The sequence below is a fragment of the Salvia hispanica genome, chromosome 1 (genome assembly GCF_023119035.1).
Source record: "Salvia hispanica cultivar TCC Black 2014 chromosome 1, UniMelb_Shisp_WGS_1.0, whole genome shotgun sequence".
NCBI classification, from domain to species: domain Eukaryota; kingdom Viridiplantae; phylum Streptophyta; class Magnoliopsida; order Lamiales; family Lamiaceae; genus Salvia; species Salvia hispanica.
The window spans coordinates 5,783,956-5,799,996 of record NC_062965.1 but is presented as its reverse complement, the minus strand read 5'-3'; the positions used below and the strand labels follow the sequence as shown (position 1 = coordinate 5,799,996).

The 16,041-nt window shown below is 39.1% G+C and overlaps 2 protein-coding genes and 1 non-coding gene across 3 annotated transcripts; 1 reads left to right on the top strand and 2 right to left on the bottom strand.

Moving 5' to 3' along the window:
- The first annotated feature begins 681 nt into the window (after window positions 1–681).
- Window positions 682–763, top strand: TRNAS-GCU. The gene has a single exon. It is a non-coding gene; the product is annotated as a tRNA-Ser (tRNA).
- Window positions 764–781: 18 nt separating this feature from the next.
- Window positions 782–1,517, bottom strand: LOC125219480. The gene has a single exon (XM_048121464.1). It carries the CDS (start codon window positions 1,417–1,419, stop codon window positions 994–996), a length of 426 nt encoding a protein of 141 aa, XP_047977421.1. The 5' UTR covers window positions 1,420–1,517; the 3' UTR covers window positions 782–993.
- Window positions 1,518–2,126: 609 nt separating this feature from the next.
- Window positions 2,127–3,913, bottom strand: LOC125217774 (AAA-ATPase At4g25835-like). The gene has a single exon (XM_048119312.1). The coding sequence runs from the start codon at window positions 3,814–3,816 to the stop codon at window positions 2,272–2,274; it is 1,545 nt and encodes a 514-aa protein (XP_047975269.1). The 5' UTR covers window positions 3,817–3,913; the 3' UTR covers window positions 2,127–2,271.
- Window positions 3,914–16,041: the final 12,128 nt, after the last annotated feature.

Genomic DNA, 16,041 nt, shown 5'->3' with positions numbered 1-16,041 from the left:
CGTGGAATATTTTGTAAGTTAATTACAGTTCAACCTCTATTTGTGTGGAGGTCTTTTGTTCTTTTGACTACTCGTTTTCACCAATACACGAGTCAAAATACAAAAAAAGCCAAGAATTTAGTTTGAAGGTCGAATCAATAAAGTGACAACATTGAATTTTGAGGTTCCGTAATTACACTACCAAGTCTAAGATTGTAATTTGGACCAATAAGAAGTTCAAAAGATTAATAAAATTGAATGATAGTCTAGACACCTAAAATCCTCAATTAAGTTTTAATTTGGATGAGATGTATCCTCAATTAAGTTTTAATTTGGATGAGATGTATATCTAAATTACAGCTATTTGTTTGTGTGTTTAACAATGAAGAGTAGACCTATTTATAGGTAAATTTATGCCGCTTTTGTAAACTTTAAGAGAATTTTTCAATTTAAACTCATTTAAGAAGAGTGGTTGAGCCGCAATGGTTAAAGTCATATATATACGACTTATTTTTTTAACTAAAAAAGGAGAGCAAAAACTCCTTAGAATGTATTAAAATGAATCACAAATGAAACGCTTTGTATTATTTATTCAAATCTAAAACTCTTTGTAACAATATGAAACTATAATGTAAGTAACTCATACAACAAAAGGTGCAATTATATATATAAATAAATTAAAAAAGAAAAGAAAAGCATCAAGACGCTTTGGCCGAGTGGTTAAGGCGTGTGCCTGCTAAGTACATGGGGTTTCCCCGCGAGAGTTCGAATCTCTCAGGCGTCGTTTCCTTTTTTCATGTCCTAATCATCAATTTTGAGTCATTCGATTGGATATAGAATAAAGTCTTACACCAATTCATACATTTAGAAATTCAAAAACATTAAAATTCCAAGGAAAACTAACTACCATAAGGTCCATAACCATACAACACAAACACACATTTGCCACAATAACTGAAAAAAAGAAACAAAAACAGAGCAACACAAGTAAAACATGAAAAGATGATGATGAATTCAATTAGGCTTAGCAGTCTTGGAGGCCTCGAGATCGGCGGCCTTCTTGAGGAGATTCCGATCGCCCTCCTCGAGCGCCATCTGAATAGGGTTGGAGCCGAGGCCGTCCGCGATGGCCAGCAGTATGTTCCTGATCTCGTCCCTGAACTCCTTCTGGTCCACCGTCCCGCTGTTGTCGCAGTCGAACCTCGCGAAGATGGAGTCGTACAGCTTCGTCACATCCTCGGGCGACATTGCCACGTCCACGCCGAAGTCCGTGTCCACCAGGCGCGTCGACTCGAACGCGCGCCTCAGCTCCGACCGCGACAGCACGCCGTCCTGGTTCAGGTCCAGCGCCACGAACGCCTCGTCCACGCCCTTCACGAAATGCTCCTCGTCGTTCACGAACGACCTCACCGTCGTCCCGTCGATCATCACCACCCCCATCTCCGATTGCTTTTTGGTTAGTATTTGAGTTTGATGATCTCTGATTAATTTCGTTTCTTTGTAGAGAAGGGGTTGGGTGAAAAGGAGGCCATGTTGAATTTGGACCGTCGGATAGGTGGAGTCCTATTCATAGATTTCGGCCACGTGGCTCACTCGGTAATTCAAATTACTACTACTATTATTATATGGGGGCATCGAATAAATCGTGCTCTAATTAGTGGTATGAGAATATTATTCTATTTTGGGTGCTTTTGTTGGCCGTTCCTTTGTCTATGTGGTAGGATTGTCAAACCCTTACTTAGCTCATGCTTCATTAAATATATCATGTATGTTTTTTTGAAGTAATAGGAGTGGTATATATTTATAATAGCATGTTTGTTCTTTCAAGACATTGAAAAGCTAGATTCTCTACGTGTCAATAATGAGGTGAAAGATTTAATCTAAACCTTTATTTTTTATCCCAGTAAAAGAATAACATATGCACAAAGTAATAATCAAACTGTAGTCCTCCAATTTTGACTATACATGAGTATTATAAGCTTCATGTGAGGACCACCTTTTTCCACTCCAACCACTTTCATTTTTTCATGTCTATTTTTTTGTCTTAAATTTAATTTTTTATACTTCAATTGAATTTTGTCAGATTTTTCCTAAATGAATTTTAGGTAAAAAATATTCTAGTGTAAAGGAATTAAGTTACAAATTAATTTCAACAAAATATACTACTCCTACATTTTAAACTTTACTTAATGTAGTAAAACAAAGCAAGATCATTATTGATTTCATGCAAGATAGAATTCTCAAAATAACTGCCGATGCAACAATTGCCACAACTCATGTTACTTCAATTAATTAACCCCCTATTCTTCCATAATCAGATTTATTCAATTTGAGTCTAACAAGGAAGATCCCCTTACTCTCCCAATTACAACTACCCCTATGAATATGATCCTTCCTTTTCTTCCCTTCAAACTTCTCCGGCCATTCACACAACCCCGGGTTTGCCACGCGTTCGTGTGTCCTCGCCACGTCATCGCAGCCTTCCACGACATCCACATCAGCACCCAAAATCTTAGCCTGCATGGCCGCGAGAACAGCCTTGACCGCCACGTCAGCATCCCTCCTATTCCTCAGCATAATCTCCCCAATCTGAGCTGGCGTGAGGGCCCCACCACCCTCCACGCACCTCTCCACGTCAGCAAACAGCGCGTGCGAGTCAAGCCCCAGGTAGTTCCTCGCCAGCGCCCTCACGGCGTGCATCCCGCACGTGCCGAGGCTCACGTGCACGTCCATGCGCCCGCGCCTAAGCAGCGCCGGATCCACCGCGCCCCGGTGGCTGGTCGTGAACACGATCACCCTCTCCTCCCCGCAGCACGACCACAGCCCGTCCGCGAAGCTCAGCAGCCCCGACAGCGTCACGCGCCGCGCGTGGTCCACATCCTCCTCGCTGCCTCTCTTCGCCGGCGCCGGCCTTCCTCTATCTCCGGTTAGATCTATCGAGCAGTCGATGTCCTCGATCACGATGATCGAACGGTTCGTAGTCTGGAGGAGTAGAGCCCTGAGCTCGGAATTGTCCTTCACTTTGCTCAGCTCCAGATCATACACGTCGTAGCGGAGGAAATTCGCCATGGCGGCGATGAGACTGGATTTCCCGGCGCCGGGAGGTCCGTACAGTAAGTAACCCCGTTTCCATGCACGGCCGATTCTCTTATAAAACTCTCCGCCGTCAGCAAACGCCGTTAAGTCCTCCACCAGCTGCTTCTTCATCTCCGGCTCCAGCGCTAGCGTATCGAACGTGGAGGGGTGGCGGAACGCCACCGACGACCATCCCGAATCGAACGAGCCGCGTGCGCTGTTAGTGAAGAGGCGGCGTTCGACCATCACGCGCTCGAATTCCGCCGCACGCGCCGCCACATGGTCCAGATATGGGGCGATGATCGTGAGCCTGGAGTGCTTGGGGAGCTTGAGCGTGAAGGTGCGCCTTTCCTCGACCGAATCTTCAACGGTGTCCACGTGGTGGGTCCAGGAGAGGCGGTGGCCGCGGAAGGAGTCGACGACGGTGTGGCTGGGGGCGACGGAGTAGGAGATTCGGGTGGAGGATTTGGAGCGGGAGAGGGAGAGGCGGCGGCAGGTGGAGGCCGGGTTGATGGAGTTGAGGTAGAGGGTGGCTTGGCGGTAGAGGTCGTTGACGTCGACGCCGCCGTGGCCGGTGAATTCGGGGATGTCGAAGGAGGAGTGAGGGCTGAGGAGGTCTTGGAGGGAGTCGGAGAGGCAATGTAGCCATGCAAGGAGTTGAGTTGGGAGAATGTTTTGGATCATTGTTAGAAGCCCTAATAGAGACCACATTTGAGATAATATTTCCATGACTATGTTTGTTTCAATTAATGTTGCTACCATGTGTTAAAGATAAATTAAGATCTTGATAGAAGAAGACAAGAAGACATCTATAAGTATAAGCACACACACATATTAATTAGGGTTTTGAAAAGTTGATGCTTTGATGGGTGAGGAAATAAGCTGTAAAGAGGAGTACTATATATATGTATATAAAGCTAAAGATGGATTGATAAGACCAATTTTCTTGCTTTTGCTTTCACTGTTGTTGATTTTTGGAGCATCCCTAATCCCTATATTTATCCATATATTTTCTCTTGTGAATCTATAAATTCATTTGTGTATGTTGTCGACTGCGCATTAGTCAGTATTGAATTAACAAAATAAATCTTTTTGAGTAAGATTTAGGTGTTTGAATTTGGAATGTTGGAACAATATTCTATATAAGAGTATGATATATTGACCTTCTAAGCTAGGATAAATAGAATACTAGTAGAAGTTGTGTGTTTGAGTTGGTCAAGCAGTAGATAGAGTGTATTGTATGAGTTTTGGATTCTAATTCATCGTGGTGCGGCCTTTAAATTTATATTCCCTTCGTCCCATAAAAATAGACCCAAATTCTTTTTTCACATGTCCCATAGAAAAGTCTATATTCATTTATTATCTTTTTATCATTCTCTTTTACTCAATCATTTATGGATCAAACCATTCACTGTACTATTTCAACTACTTTTATCATACTCTTACTTTATCAATTATGTATTAAAATTCGTATCATTTCAAATGACTGAGGAAGTTTTTATTTGCCATTACAAAAAAGGAATACGAATAGATGTTATATTCTTGTAAGTACTATTTACAAATGATCACTAGCATTGCTTTACTTTTATGCCTACCTTTATCTTTAATTTGTTCTTCAAATGTTGAGACTTTTTAAGTATGATTATTCTTTAGTAGTTGGGGTAATTTACTATTGTGACTCATTAGATCAGGTAGAGCAAGGTTTGATTAGGTTTCTGGATTTCTGTATAGATTACGCAGTCCTATTTGTTTAGAGTTGCATAGTGATGCGATGCAAGCTAGAGCTTATTAAAAAGTGACACATACTATTCATCTCCTTTCAAAATATCACTCCATTACTCATAGCTTTTATAAAAGTTATTACTCATATTTTCTTATCCAAATCTATGAGACTCCAATTGCCCTTTCTTTTTTTTAAAAATCACTTTTTATAAGTCCCTTTTATTACACGCCCCTCTTTTTAGGTCGTCAGCATGTTTGGTAAAGCATAATTTATGAGAATCAACAAACAATGACAAAAGGAAAATGCCAAATAAATTGACTTCACATGGAAAGCCCATAATTGATTATATGTAATCCAACTCATTTTATTTTGGTAGCTGCGGCTTTTCAATCCACTCCCTATATATAGTGGTAATAAGATTTTTCTTAATTTGTTTTGAACTGTAGATCTTAATAATTTATTATAATTAAATTAATTTGGGATCGATGCTTTCTTTGTGGTATATGGAGTATTATATGCACGTACACTTTTAAGAACTCTTTGTGGTAGATAATATAAAAGCACACTTTTGTGGTAAAGGAACTAAACAAACAAAGGCCAACCTAAATGAACTTCGTTTTGGGTGTACCAGCAGCCGTTTATTTAGTGATAGAACAAAATTAAAATTATATTTAAATGATATTATAATCAAGTAAGTTCAAAATTATTTAGTTCATCTATATAAATACTAATGGATTAGTTTAAACATTTTTATCAACTTTATCCTCAAAAGTAAACGTTGCTCTGATGATTGCTATATTTATTTTGTAAGTACTACTACCTCCGTCCCCCAAAATTTGCTACACTTTGACCCGACACGAGTTTTAAGAAATGTAATGGAAAGTGAGTTGAAAAAGTTGGTGGGATGTGGGTCCTACTTTTAAAGTATTAGTTTTATAATAAAATGTGAATAGGAATGAGTTAGTGGAATATGAGGTCTACTACCAAAAATGATAAAAGTGAAGTGTATCAAATTTTCAGGGACGGACTGAAATGGTAACATGTATCAAATTTTCAGGGACAGAGGTAGTATATTTTTTTTAATATGTTTTGTCATTTAGTTGATTTGTATAATCATCAAGTTTTGATTCCTAGGGTAGAGATTGGGTTTATGGTGGGTCACAGTTAAATATGCGGCATGTCTCCACTGGGTTGCATAAATTTCAAAATTCAATAATAATGCGATAACGTTGCCAGAATATTAGCTTTTGCCACGATTATAAGTATAACAACTTTTCCATGTAGTTGCATAAGATGTGGATTTGAATATAAATTGCAATATAGTTTCACATAAAAGAAACACATTTTGTGGGGTATAAACTTTTAAATTTGAAAGCACTAACTTTTACATAATCATATAAATCCTAGAATTGTCTAAATATGATCTTTACTGTGCTATAGTCAAATTCTCAGTTTAGTAAAAAAAATTTATTAATAAGTACTCTAGTGTTTTTAATAATTAACATATTTTAAATAGAAAAAAGATAAATTGATAGAGGCTTAACATGTTTACTCTTCTAAGGGTTTATTCGGTTGGCACATAGAAGACAGTTTCTTCTACCTTATTCTATTTCTTACATAATCTTATCTATATTTTAATCATTTATCATCAATTTTTCAAAACAGGTTCGAAAATGAACCGTCTCGCTTACGCTGAGACGGAGGTAGTACTTTTTATTCAAAATGGCTACTACTGGCTATAGTCACTTTTCCCCCCTTCATTTTTCGCCTTCAATTTTGTTATTTTAATTATATTTCAGATTTTGGAGTACTAATTATTACTATCTCCGTCCCCCAAAATTTGTCTCACTTCGATCCGGTACGGATTTTAAAAAATGTAATGGAAAGTGAGTTGAAAACGTTAGTGAATTGTGGGTCCTACTTCTATATATTAGTTTTATAATAAAATGTGAGCAGGAAAGAGTTAGTGGAACATGAGTCCACTATCAAAAATGGTAAAAGTGAAATGAGACAAATTTTGGGGGATAGACGAAAATGAAAAAATGGGACAAATTTTCAGGGACGGAGGTAGTATTCATTATATGTAGTTTGATTTTATTTTAGAATTTGATTGTCAATATATTCCACTATTATGCATTGTTTTGATGATGAATAGTTACAAAAATATAAAATCATTCGTATGCTACTTTGGGTTTGTGTTAAAATGACAACCCCTCTTAAAGTGACACCGTGACACCACTTATACAACAATATTATAAACGCTACACAACAATATTATAAACACTACACAACAATCTATAGATTGTTGTATAGCGTGTTGGATATTGTTGGCCAAGAAAAATTGTTGTATAGTGTACAAAATATTGTTGACCGTCTTTTTCAGATTTTTTTTTTTTGCTACGTGACAACTTATTATTCGTCCACGTGTAAAAATAATTGGCTAGGAATGGTGGTATGATATTATTTTAAGAGGTGATGACACTCTAACACTCCCCTGCTACTTTGACAATCAAATGCTAAAATAAATATGAGTCCTATTTTTATACTATTTCATATTAGTTTTTTAATAAAATATGAATGAGATAAATTAGAGGAGTGTGGGATCCTTTTGCTAAAAATAATAAAAATAGAATGAGATATTTATTAATGAACTAACGAAAATAGCAGATGTGTAACATGTAATCGCGAACGTAACGAGTAACATCAAGGATCCGAATCCAATCTCAGGTTTATATATGCTGAAATCCTGCCTTGAACCGACCTTGCAAAACTGAATTATGATGGTAAGATATAAGCCCAAAGCGATAAATAAGCATTAAAATGTATACTCTTTAACCAATTACGCCCAACATACTAGGTATTACAGGCCTTAATCATTACGTGAAGTTTGGTTTTATTTATGACTTAAACAGCATACTATTATAATTTTATTACGTGAAGTTCTGAATAAGGAGCATCATTCTGATTTGATGATCTCAAGAAAACTTTTCTAAATTTATTACGAATTCTATTTGAAAACTGAAGGACCATTTTGAATATGCTGTTGTGCTTTCATGTAAACCAATGCATTAATTAAGGGTGATGATCTCAGATTTTGCCTTATTGTTGTACCTTTGTTTCTGAGAAGCATGATGAATTAGTTATTCTGTTGGGAAAACAGTTGAGTGCAGAGTCTTCACTACTTGTAGCATATAATAGCTTTTGACTAATGAACATCTAAGATTATAATTTGATCTAATTGGAAGTGTCAATTGTGTAATTTGTGTTGTCTTCTATTCTTCGAATCAGGGGCAGTAGTTATTTGAAGTACTGTGGGTGGGTTGTTAACCACTTTTTGGTTCTGTACTTCTGTTAATTATATAGTCAAATGATCAGATAAATATTGATAAATGTTGCCTTTATTCATGAAAAAAATTTACCCCAGTAAATTATATAGAGATCTTTTACTCCAATCTACTGAACTTTATTTTGCATGCTGACACAGAGAATAAATTTTCCATATATGTTCATTCAAGACCGGGGTTCTTGTTAATATTCAGCAACTACAAGATTAATTTTTTTCTTAAATTCTGATTCTGTTTAACATGAACTTGCCATTTTATTCCAGTTCCTTGATGTACTGCTGTTTTGTTTATCGATATTATGGTCTTGTTCCTATATTCAGTTTCAAAGAAGTAAATTGGATATATAATGTGATACTCTTTAGCATTACTTCGATTTGTATGTTGATCGACTTTATAAGAACGTTGTCGTCTATGTTTTATTAGCCTTTTCAAGTGAATCTAGCTAGTGATGCTTTATTAGGTAGATTGGGGAGCAGCAAGCATGATCCAGGTAGAGCGTATTTTGCTTCGAAGTGCACTGATGGATCCTTTCAATGAGCGGTTTCTTTTCCTTTCAGGCAGGTGAAAGCTAATTTTCGCTGTTATAATAAGTGTTCGGCATACCTCTCTATAACTTCAGCTGCACATATGACTATTTAGTATCAACGCCAAATAGCTTTGTAGACAGGTTATGCCGATGCATATTCCTTGATCTCTCTATTTACCTGTGAAATGATTAATAATTTCAATTGCTGGTTTATCTTTCTTTTTTAAGCTTTTGTATATGTATTTTTATCTTTCCTTGAGCCTTTCCTCCTTGTTTTTTATTTCCAATAAACAATTTGTTGTGGATGCACATTACGTCCGAATTCAGTTAGCTTATGATACCTCCTCCTTAACTATTGTGGTTGCAGTTTTGCTGGAAAGTCGTTACAATCCAAAAATGTATCCAGTGATTTCTGTTGACGACTGGAGGAAGGAGTCTCAGGTGACTTGTGATTTTGATCTTCACAGAGTTGAACTAGTGTGAACGATACATCCTTATAGAAAAAGATGTGAAAATAGAAATCAACATATTTGCTTATATCTATAGCTTGTTATCTGTCTTTTGTTTTTGCAGTGGGTTGTTTTGACCAGAAACCATGCTAAGGTTGTAGTTGAAGACAAAGCTGTATTCTCTATATTTCAGTTACAATTCAAGGTTGGTATTGTCTTTGTTTTGCAACATTGTCTGAATAAGAGGTAAATATTTTTCAGTTCGAAGATTCTCAATGCTTTCTTAAACATGTTGTAACTTCGTATTTGTCTCCATACTCTGGACTTCCTAAAGGGGCGTTAATTCTGAGACATATATTAGATTCCCAATGCATAGGAATGAGCATTTGAAGGATTACTTGATCAAACAAGCTCAACATTGTTCGATACAAGCATCCCCTAACGGAATTAACTGATCAAAGGAGCAAAGATAATTAATCAGAGTTCATAAAGGATCTCATTCACCTTATTTTGATGAATAATTCTTTGGCAAGGATCTCATTCTTCCTACATGTTTCCATTCCCTCAAGCATTAAGGCTTCACTTACCATCCCCGGTCCCTCGAATTAACTTTCATTCAGAAGTTAAAAAATGAAGCCTTGTCTCCAGCCTAACATCTATTTTGAGACTGAGTACAGAAGAGAATGGTGCACTAGCAAGGGGAAACCCTCTCCATGCTTCCTTTTCGCCAGGAAATTCACGCGCCCTGCTGCCTCACGTCTTCTTAATGTGGTGAGTTCATTCTATTCATTATGTTTATATAAGAAAGATAATCATTGATGACATACGTAACAAGGAACCAATAGTTACGATTCTTCTGTAAAACACTTTGTTTGTTGCAGTCTGCCTTCCTGTTTTCCGAAACTTGAACACAGATAGCACACTGAGATTAGCAACTGGAATTCATACATGTGAATAACCTTAGCTAGTGAGTCATCCACACTGATGAAGATCAATGTCGAAAAGAGTTGTATTTCGTGATGTAATTGTTGTAACAAATGTTATTAACGTTGTTTTACCAATATCTTTCAATATTAGGTACTATATTCTTAGTTCTGGTTTGTTAGCATAAGTGGAACCTCAAATATTCAGTAATTCTGCAGCTTTAGCCCGCCTTTAGACCTTCAGTGGTAGCCATCTATATTTTTAGTTCACTATCTTCTTTTTCTTAGCCTGAAAAATTCTTCCACAGTTTTAATTGTTTGGATACTTATGATGTACAAACTTAACAAGTTGCACTAATTCAGAATTGCGCTTTCCAGCCCAAAAACTGTTAACAATTGTGGAGTTTCTTCGGGGTCAACGTCTCACTCAACCCAGATAGGGCTTTAGGCCGTGCTGAGTCACGTTGGCTCCATGTTCTACTTTTTTATGTCATAATGTTGGAAGGAAATCACAAGATATCAGGAGTATAATATGTGATTGATATGGAATTATACTATACCATAGATAGAATGCCAATTAATGTAAATTTAGGTTTACCATAGATAGAGAATGTCTAGCCTATATAAAGATCTGTAATCCTTGTACATTATAATCAGTGAATAGAATGAACATCCTTTACCGATCTTAACATGGCGTCAGAGCAGGAATAATCTTTTTTTTGGCTCAGAAAATTCTCATCACAGCCAATATACCTTTCTCGACTCTGTTCTGCCTTTTTAGTCCACAAACCAGAAAATCAGACCCTACATATCGAAGATGTCAGATACCGAAGATATCAAGAATGAACCAGATCAACCAACAAAGTTGAGGAACAGCAAGAATGTTACCGTGGCATTCAAATTGAATGCCAGAAATTACCCACTTTGGTCAAGACTTATGAAAGTCAAGATTGGTGGCCGGGGGGCTTATTCCTACATCAAAAACGATCCCCCAGAACCGGGGAGCAAAGGATACGACGACTGGGAAGAAGATGACTTGGTGGTATTTTCTTGGATTGTTGATAATATCGAGAATGATATTATTGCCGATTTCGCTCACCACCAAACATCGAAGGCACTTTGGGATAGCCTAGCTGTGACGTTCGATAGCAAGGCAGACAAGTATCTCATCTACGACCTGGAGGAAAAAGTAATCGCAATCAGACAAGGGAATCTCGATTTAGAGACATATTACCGGAGAATCCACGGGCTGTGGATAAATATTGACCGCTGCCAGAAGCAGCCTGTGACGTGCTGCGACAAAGGAGTTTGCCAATACATAGCCCATCTGAATGAGAAACGCCTCTTCAAATTCTTGGCAGGGCTAAACCAAGAATACGATTCGATCCGGCGAGATATTCTGAAGGAGGAGCCATACCCATCAGTAGATGTTGCCTACGGGAGGGTGAAGAAGGAGGCGGCTCGACTTAAAATCATGCCACCGGCGTCCTCTCCACCCACCGTGGAAACCGACGGCGGAAGTGCCGATTCATCACTTGGGGAGATCGATCACGGCCTTGCCGCCCAAAGCAATCGCCAGCCACACCGGAACGGACCATCACCGCGCCCAACCGCCACCAGCCGACCGGGAAACCGCCATGACACATCCAAACTATGGTGTTCCCACTGCGGGAAACAAAAACACACATGGGATACCTGCTTCAAGAGATTGGGGTACCCAGAATGGTGGGAGGAGCGGCAAAAGGCGAGGGCAGCGCAAGGTCAGGCAAAATTCGCCGCTGGAGTGAACAGCGAAGGAGCATTCCGTCAAATTGAAGGCGGAAACCGTGGGGAAACCGCCGGAACTGGGTCAGCGGTACGCCAGGAGGGTCCGTCGGGCGGCGGCAACTTGAAGGGCGCCGGAAATTTGGCCGAGAGAACTCAGGCAGGAGGCGGCGCATCTGTGATAGGAGGTAACGGGTTTGGTATTAAACCAAACCCCCATGATAATTTTGAATTACATATTTTACCCCATAAGTTTAGTTATTTAAAGAATCGACCCCATTCTTTTAGGAAGCGCCCCCCTGATTCTCTGGAAATTAAATTTGACCCCAAATGTTCCCAATCTTCACACACAGACCCCAATATGCCTAACTATGTGTCGAAAAACCCCTTTGCACCACTACAAAATATTTCCGCTGCATTCCATGTTGAAAATATGACTGATATACACTCGAGGGGTTGGATTTTTGACTGTGGGGCAACAGATACCATGACACCGGAGAGGGATGACTTTATTAATCTAAGTGAGGTCACTAAAACGTTTATTAGAACTGCTAGTGGGGATCTAATTAATGTTGTTGGGTCCGGAACAATTGAAATATCCCCTACCCTTCGCCTCACAAATTGCCTATATGTTCATACTTTATCTCAACGACTGATGTCAATTAGCCATGTGACGAAAGAATTAAACTGCACTCTTCTAATGCATTCATCATTTTGTATTCTACAGGATATTCAGACGAGGAGGATACTTGGGCGTGGCACTGAGAAGCAAGGACTCTACTACGTGGACGAGATAGCTCAACATGGCAGTGCAATGCTGGCTCACGGGTCCACGAAATAGGAAACTTGGCTTTGGCACCGAAGACTAGGACACCCCTCCCCTGGTTATTTTAAACTGCTTTATCCGAACCTTTCTATTCCTACTGATTTTTCTTGTGAAACTTGTGTTTTGGCCAAGAGCCACAGACAGTCCTTTAAACCTACAAATACTCGTATGAATTCTATGTTTTCATTAGTACACTCTGATGTGTGGGGTCCTGCTCCGGTTGTGGGAGGAAATTGTTTTCGATATTTTGTGATATTTGTTGATGATTGCACTAGAATGACTTGGGTGTATTTTTTGAAACATAAATCGGAAGTATTTGATAGATTTGTCTCTTTTCTTAAACTTATCCAAACACAATTTCATACCACAATCAAAACCCTTAGGTCAGATAATGGGAGGGAATTTGTTAACTCTACCATGACTCAATTCTGCCAGGAAAAAGGCATAATTCATCAAACTTCTTGTGCCTATACACCTGAACAAAATGGGGTAGCCGAGAGAAAAAACAGAACTATCCTTGAAATGACCCGAGCTCTAATGATTGAATCCAAGGTACCAAAACACTTCTGGCCTGAAGCTATTGCCACATCTATTTACCTCATGAACCGCCTACCCACCAAAATCCTTCACATGAAAACCCCGCTCGATACCTTGTCCAAATTAGCCACAGTCCCTAAACACTCAAACCTCTCACCTAAAGTTTTTGGTTGTACCGTTTATGTTCATATCCCTAAACATGAGAGAACCAAATTGTCACCGTGTGCTACAAAATGTGTATTTGTGGGATACGGGCTGAACCAAAAGGGCTATCGGTGCTTTGATCCCAACTCTAGGAAGATTATTACCACCATGAACTGCAACTTTTTGGAAACCGAATTCTTTTACCACACCCACCTTGGTAGTCAGGGGGAGAGTGATCCAGGTAGTTCCAAGGACTACCTAAGTTGGGTCGTGTCATTGCCAAGCTCCTCAATTGAGGACCAACCCGATCCAGTGGTCACTGCCGCCGAGCATGTCTCGTCGCCAGAGTCATCTCATCCGCCTCCTAGTACCTCTCCTCCGACGATATCCGAGGTAATTCCCGAACTCAGTCAGAATACAAGTTCTGTTTCCACTGACTCTGTTGACGTAGAATTGGTCGAACAAGAAAATACCATTGATGGCGATACAGGGAGATATGCACTTCCCTACCGGAGTACAAGAGGAGTGCCGCCAAAAAGGTACTCTCCTGAAAAGATTGGGAAGAGGAGTCGGTATGGAGTTGCAAATTTTGTGCAAGGAAATTTGACAAAAATGGCACGAGCATTTGAGGCTGCCTTGTATGAAGAAGAGGAGATCCCACAATCAGCTGATGAGGCAATGAAACATAAACAATGGAGGGAAGCCATGTTCACCGAAATGAAGACACTAATGAAGAATAACACTTGGGTGAAAGGCAAGTTGCCTGAAGGAGTGAAGACCGTCGGGTGCAGATGGGTGTTCACAATAAAGAGAAGGCCAGATGGTACTATTGATAGATATAAAGCCCGACTCGTGGCAAAGGGATATACTCAGACATACGGCGTGGATTACTCTGAGACATTCTCCCCGGTGGCCAAAATCAATACTGTGAGAGTACTATTCTCAGTTGCCGCTAATAAGGACTGGCCGCTTCACCAGTTCGACGTGACCAATGCTTTTCTGCATGGAGAGCTTCCAAAACCAGTCTTTATGGAACCTCCGCCTGGATTTGCTAAGGAGTTTCAAGATGGAGAGGTCTGTCAGCTAAAAAAAACACTATATGGATTGAAACAGTCTCTGCGGGCATGGTTTGGGAGATTCACAGAAGTGATGAAGAAATACGAGTACAAACAGAGTAATTCCGGTCATACTCTGTTCCTCAAGAAAAGGAATGGCAAGATCACGTGTCTGATTATATATGTAGATGACATGATCATTACTGGCGATGATGAGGAAGAAATAGTTGAGCTGAGGAAGAACCTATTTAATGAGTTTGAGATGAAAGACTTGGGACTTCTGAAGTACTTCTTAGGAATAGAAGTGCTACGATCAAAGAAGGGAATCTTTATTAGTCAAAGAAAATATATTCTGGATTTATTGGCCGAGGTAGGGATGCTTGATTGCAAACCAATTGATACACCGATGATTCAAAATCATGGATTACAGATGAAGGAAGGAGCTAAGCAGACTGATCGAGGGAGATATCAAAGATTGGTTGGGAAACTAATTTATCTATCCCACACTAGGCCGGATATTGCCTATGCAGTGGGAGTGGTGAGTCAATTTATGCATGCACCGCAAGAAGAGCACTGGGAAGCAGTTCTGAGGATAGTCCGGTACTTGAAAGGGACGGTTGAACATGGGATTCTATTCGAGAAACACGGACACATGGAGATTCATGGATTTACTGATGCTGACTGGGCAGGGAACCCGAATGACCGAAAGTCAACTGCCGGGTACTTTACTTTTGTTGGGGGCAATCTGGTGACATGGAAGAGTAAGAAACAAAAGGTGGTGGCACTATCTAGTGCAGAGGCGGAGTTTAGAGGAATCAAGAGTGGACTGACGGAGATATTGTGGCTAAGGAGGCTTATGACAGAGTTGGACCTTTTCTCTGCACAACCGTGTAGACTTTTTTGCGATAACAAAGCAGCTATCAGTATCTCTGAAAATCCAGTTCAGCACGATCGGACCAAGCATGTGGAAGTTGATAGACACTTCATAAAGCAGAACATTGAAGCAAAGATAGTAGAAATGCCGTATGTCAAATCTGAAGATCAGCTAGCCGATATTTTGACAAAGGCTGTGAACTCAAAGTCGTTTCGAGACGTATTGTGCAAGTTGAGTATCGGGAACCCCGTTACTTAACTTGAGGGGGAGTGTTGGAAGGAAATCACAAGATATCAGGAGTATAATATGTGATTGATATGGAATTATACTATACCATAGATAGAATGCCAATTAATGTAAATTTAGGTTTACCATAGATAGAGAATGTCTAGCCTATATAAAGATCTGTAATCCTTGTACATTATAATCAGTGAATAGAATGAACATCCTTTACCGATCTTAACACATAAAATAAAGAAAAGTGATCAACCAAGATGAATCTTTCTCTCTCGAAAATTCTGGTGAAATCAGTGCTCTTATTTAAGAGCATGGAGGTGGACCCGGACTCACTTTTACTCCTTGTCCCTAGCTAAGAGCACAACACCCACATCTGTGCTCTTAGCTAAGGACAAGCTCAAGGGTCTCATCGTTTTATTATTCAATTTAAAAACTTCAATTATTAAAAACATTTCTATATTATAAAAATACATTAAAAAATAAAAATTACATAATTAAAATCCTAAAAAATAAAAATACATAGTTAAAATCCTAAAAAATAAAAAAAATACATAATTAAAATCCTACTAATTAAAAATTACATAA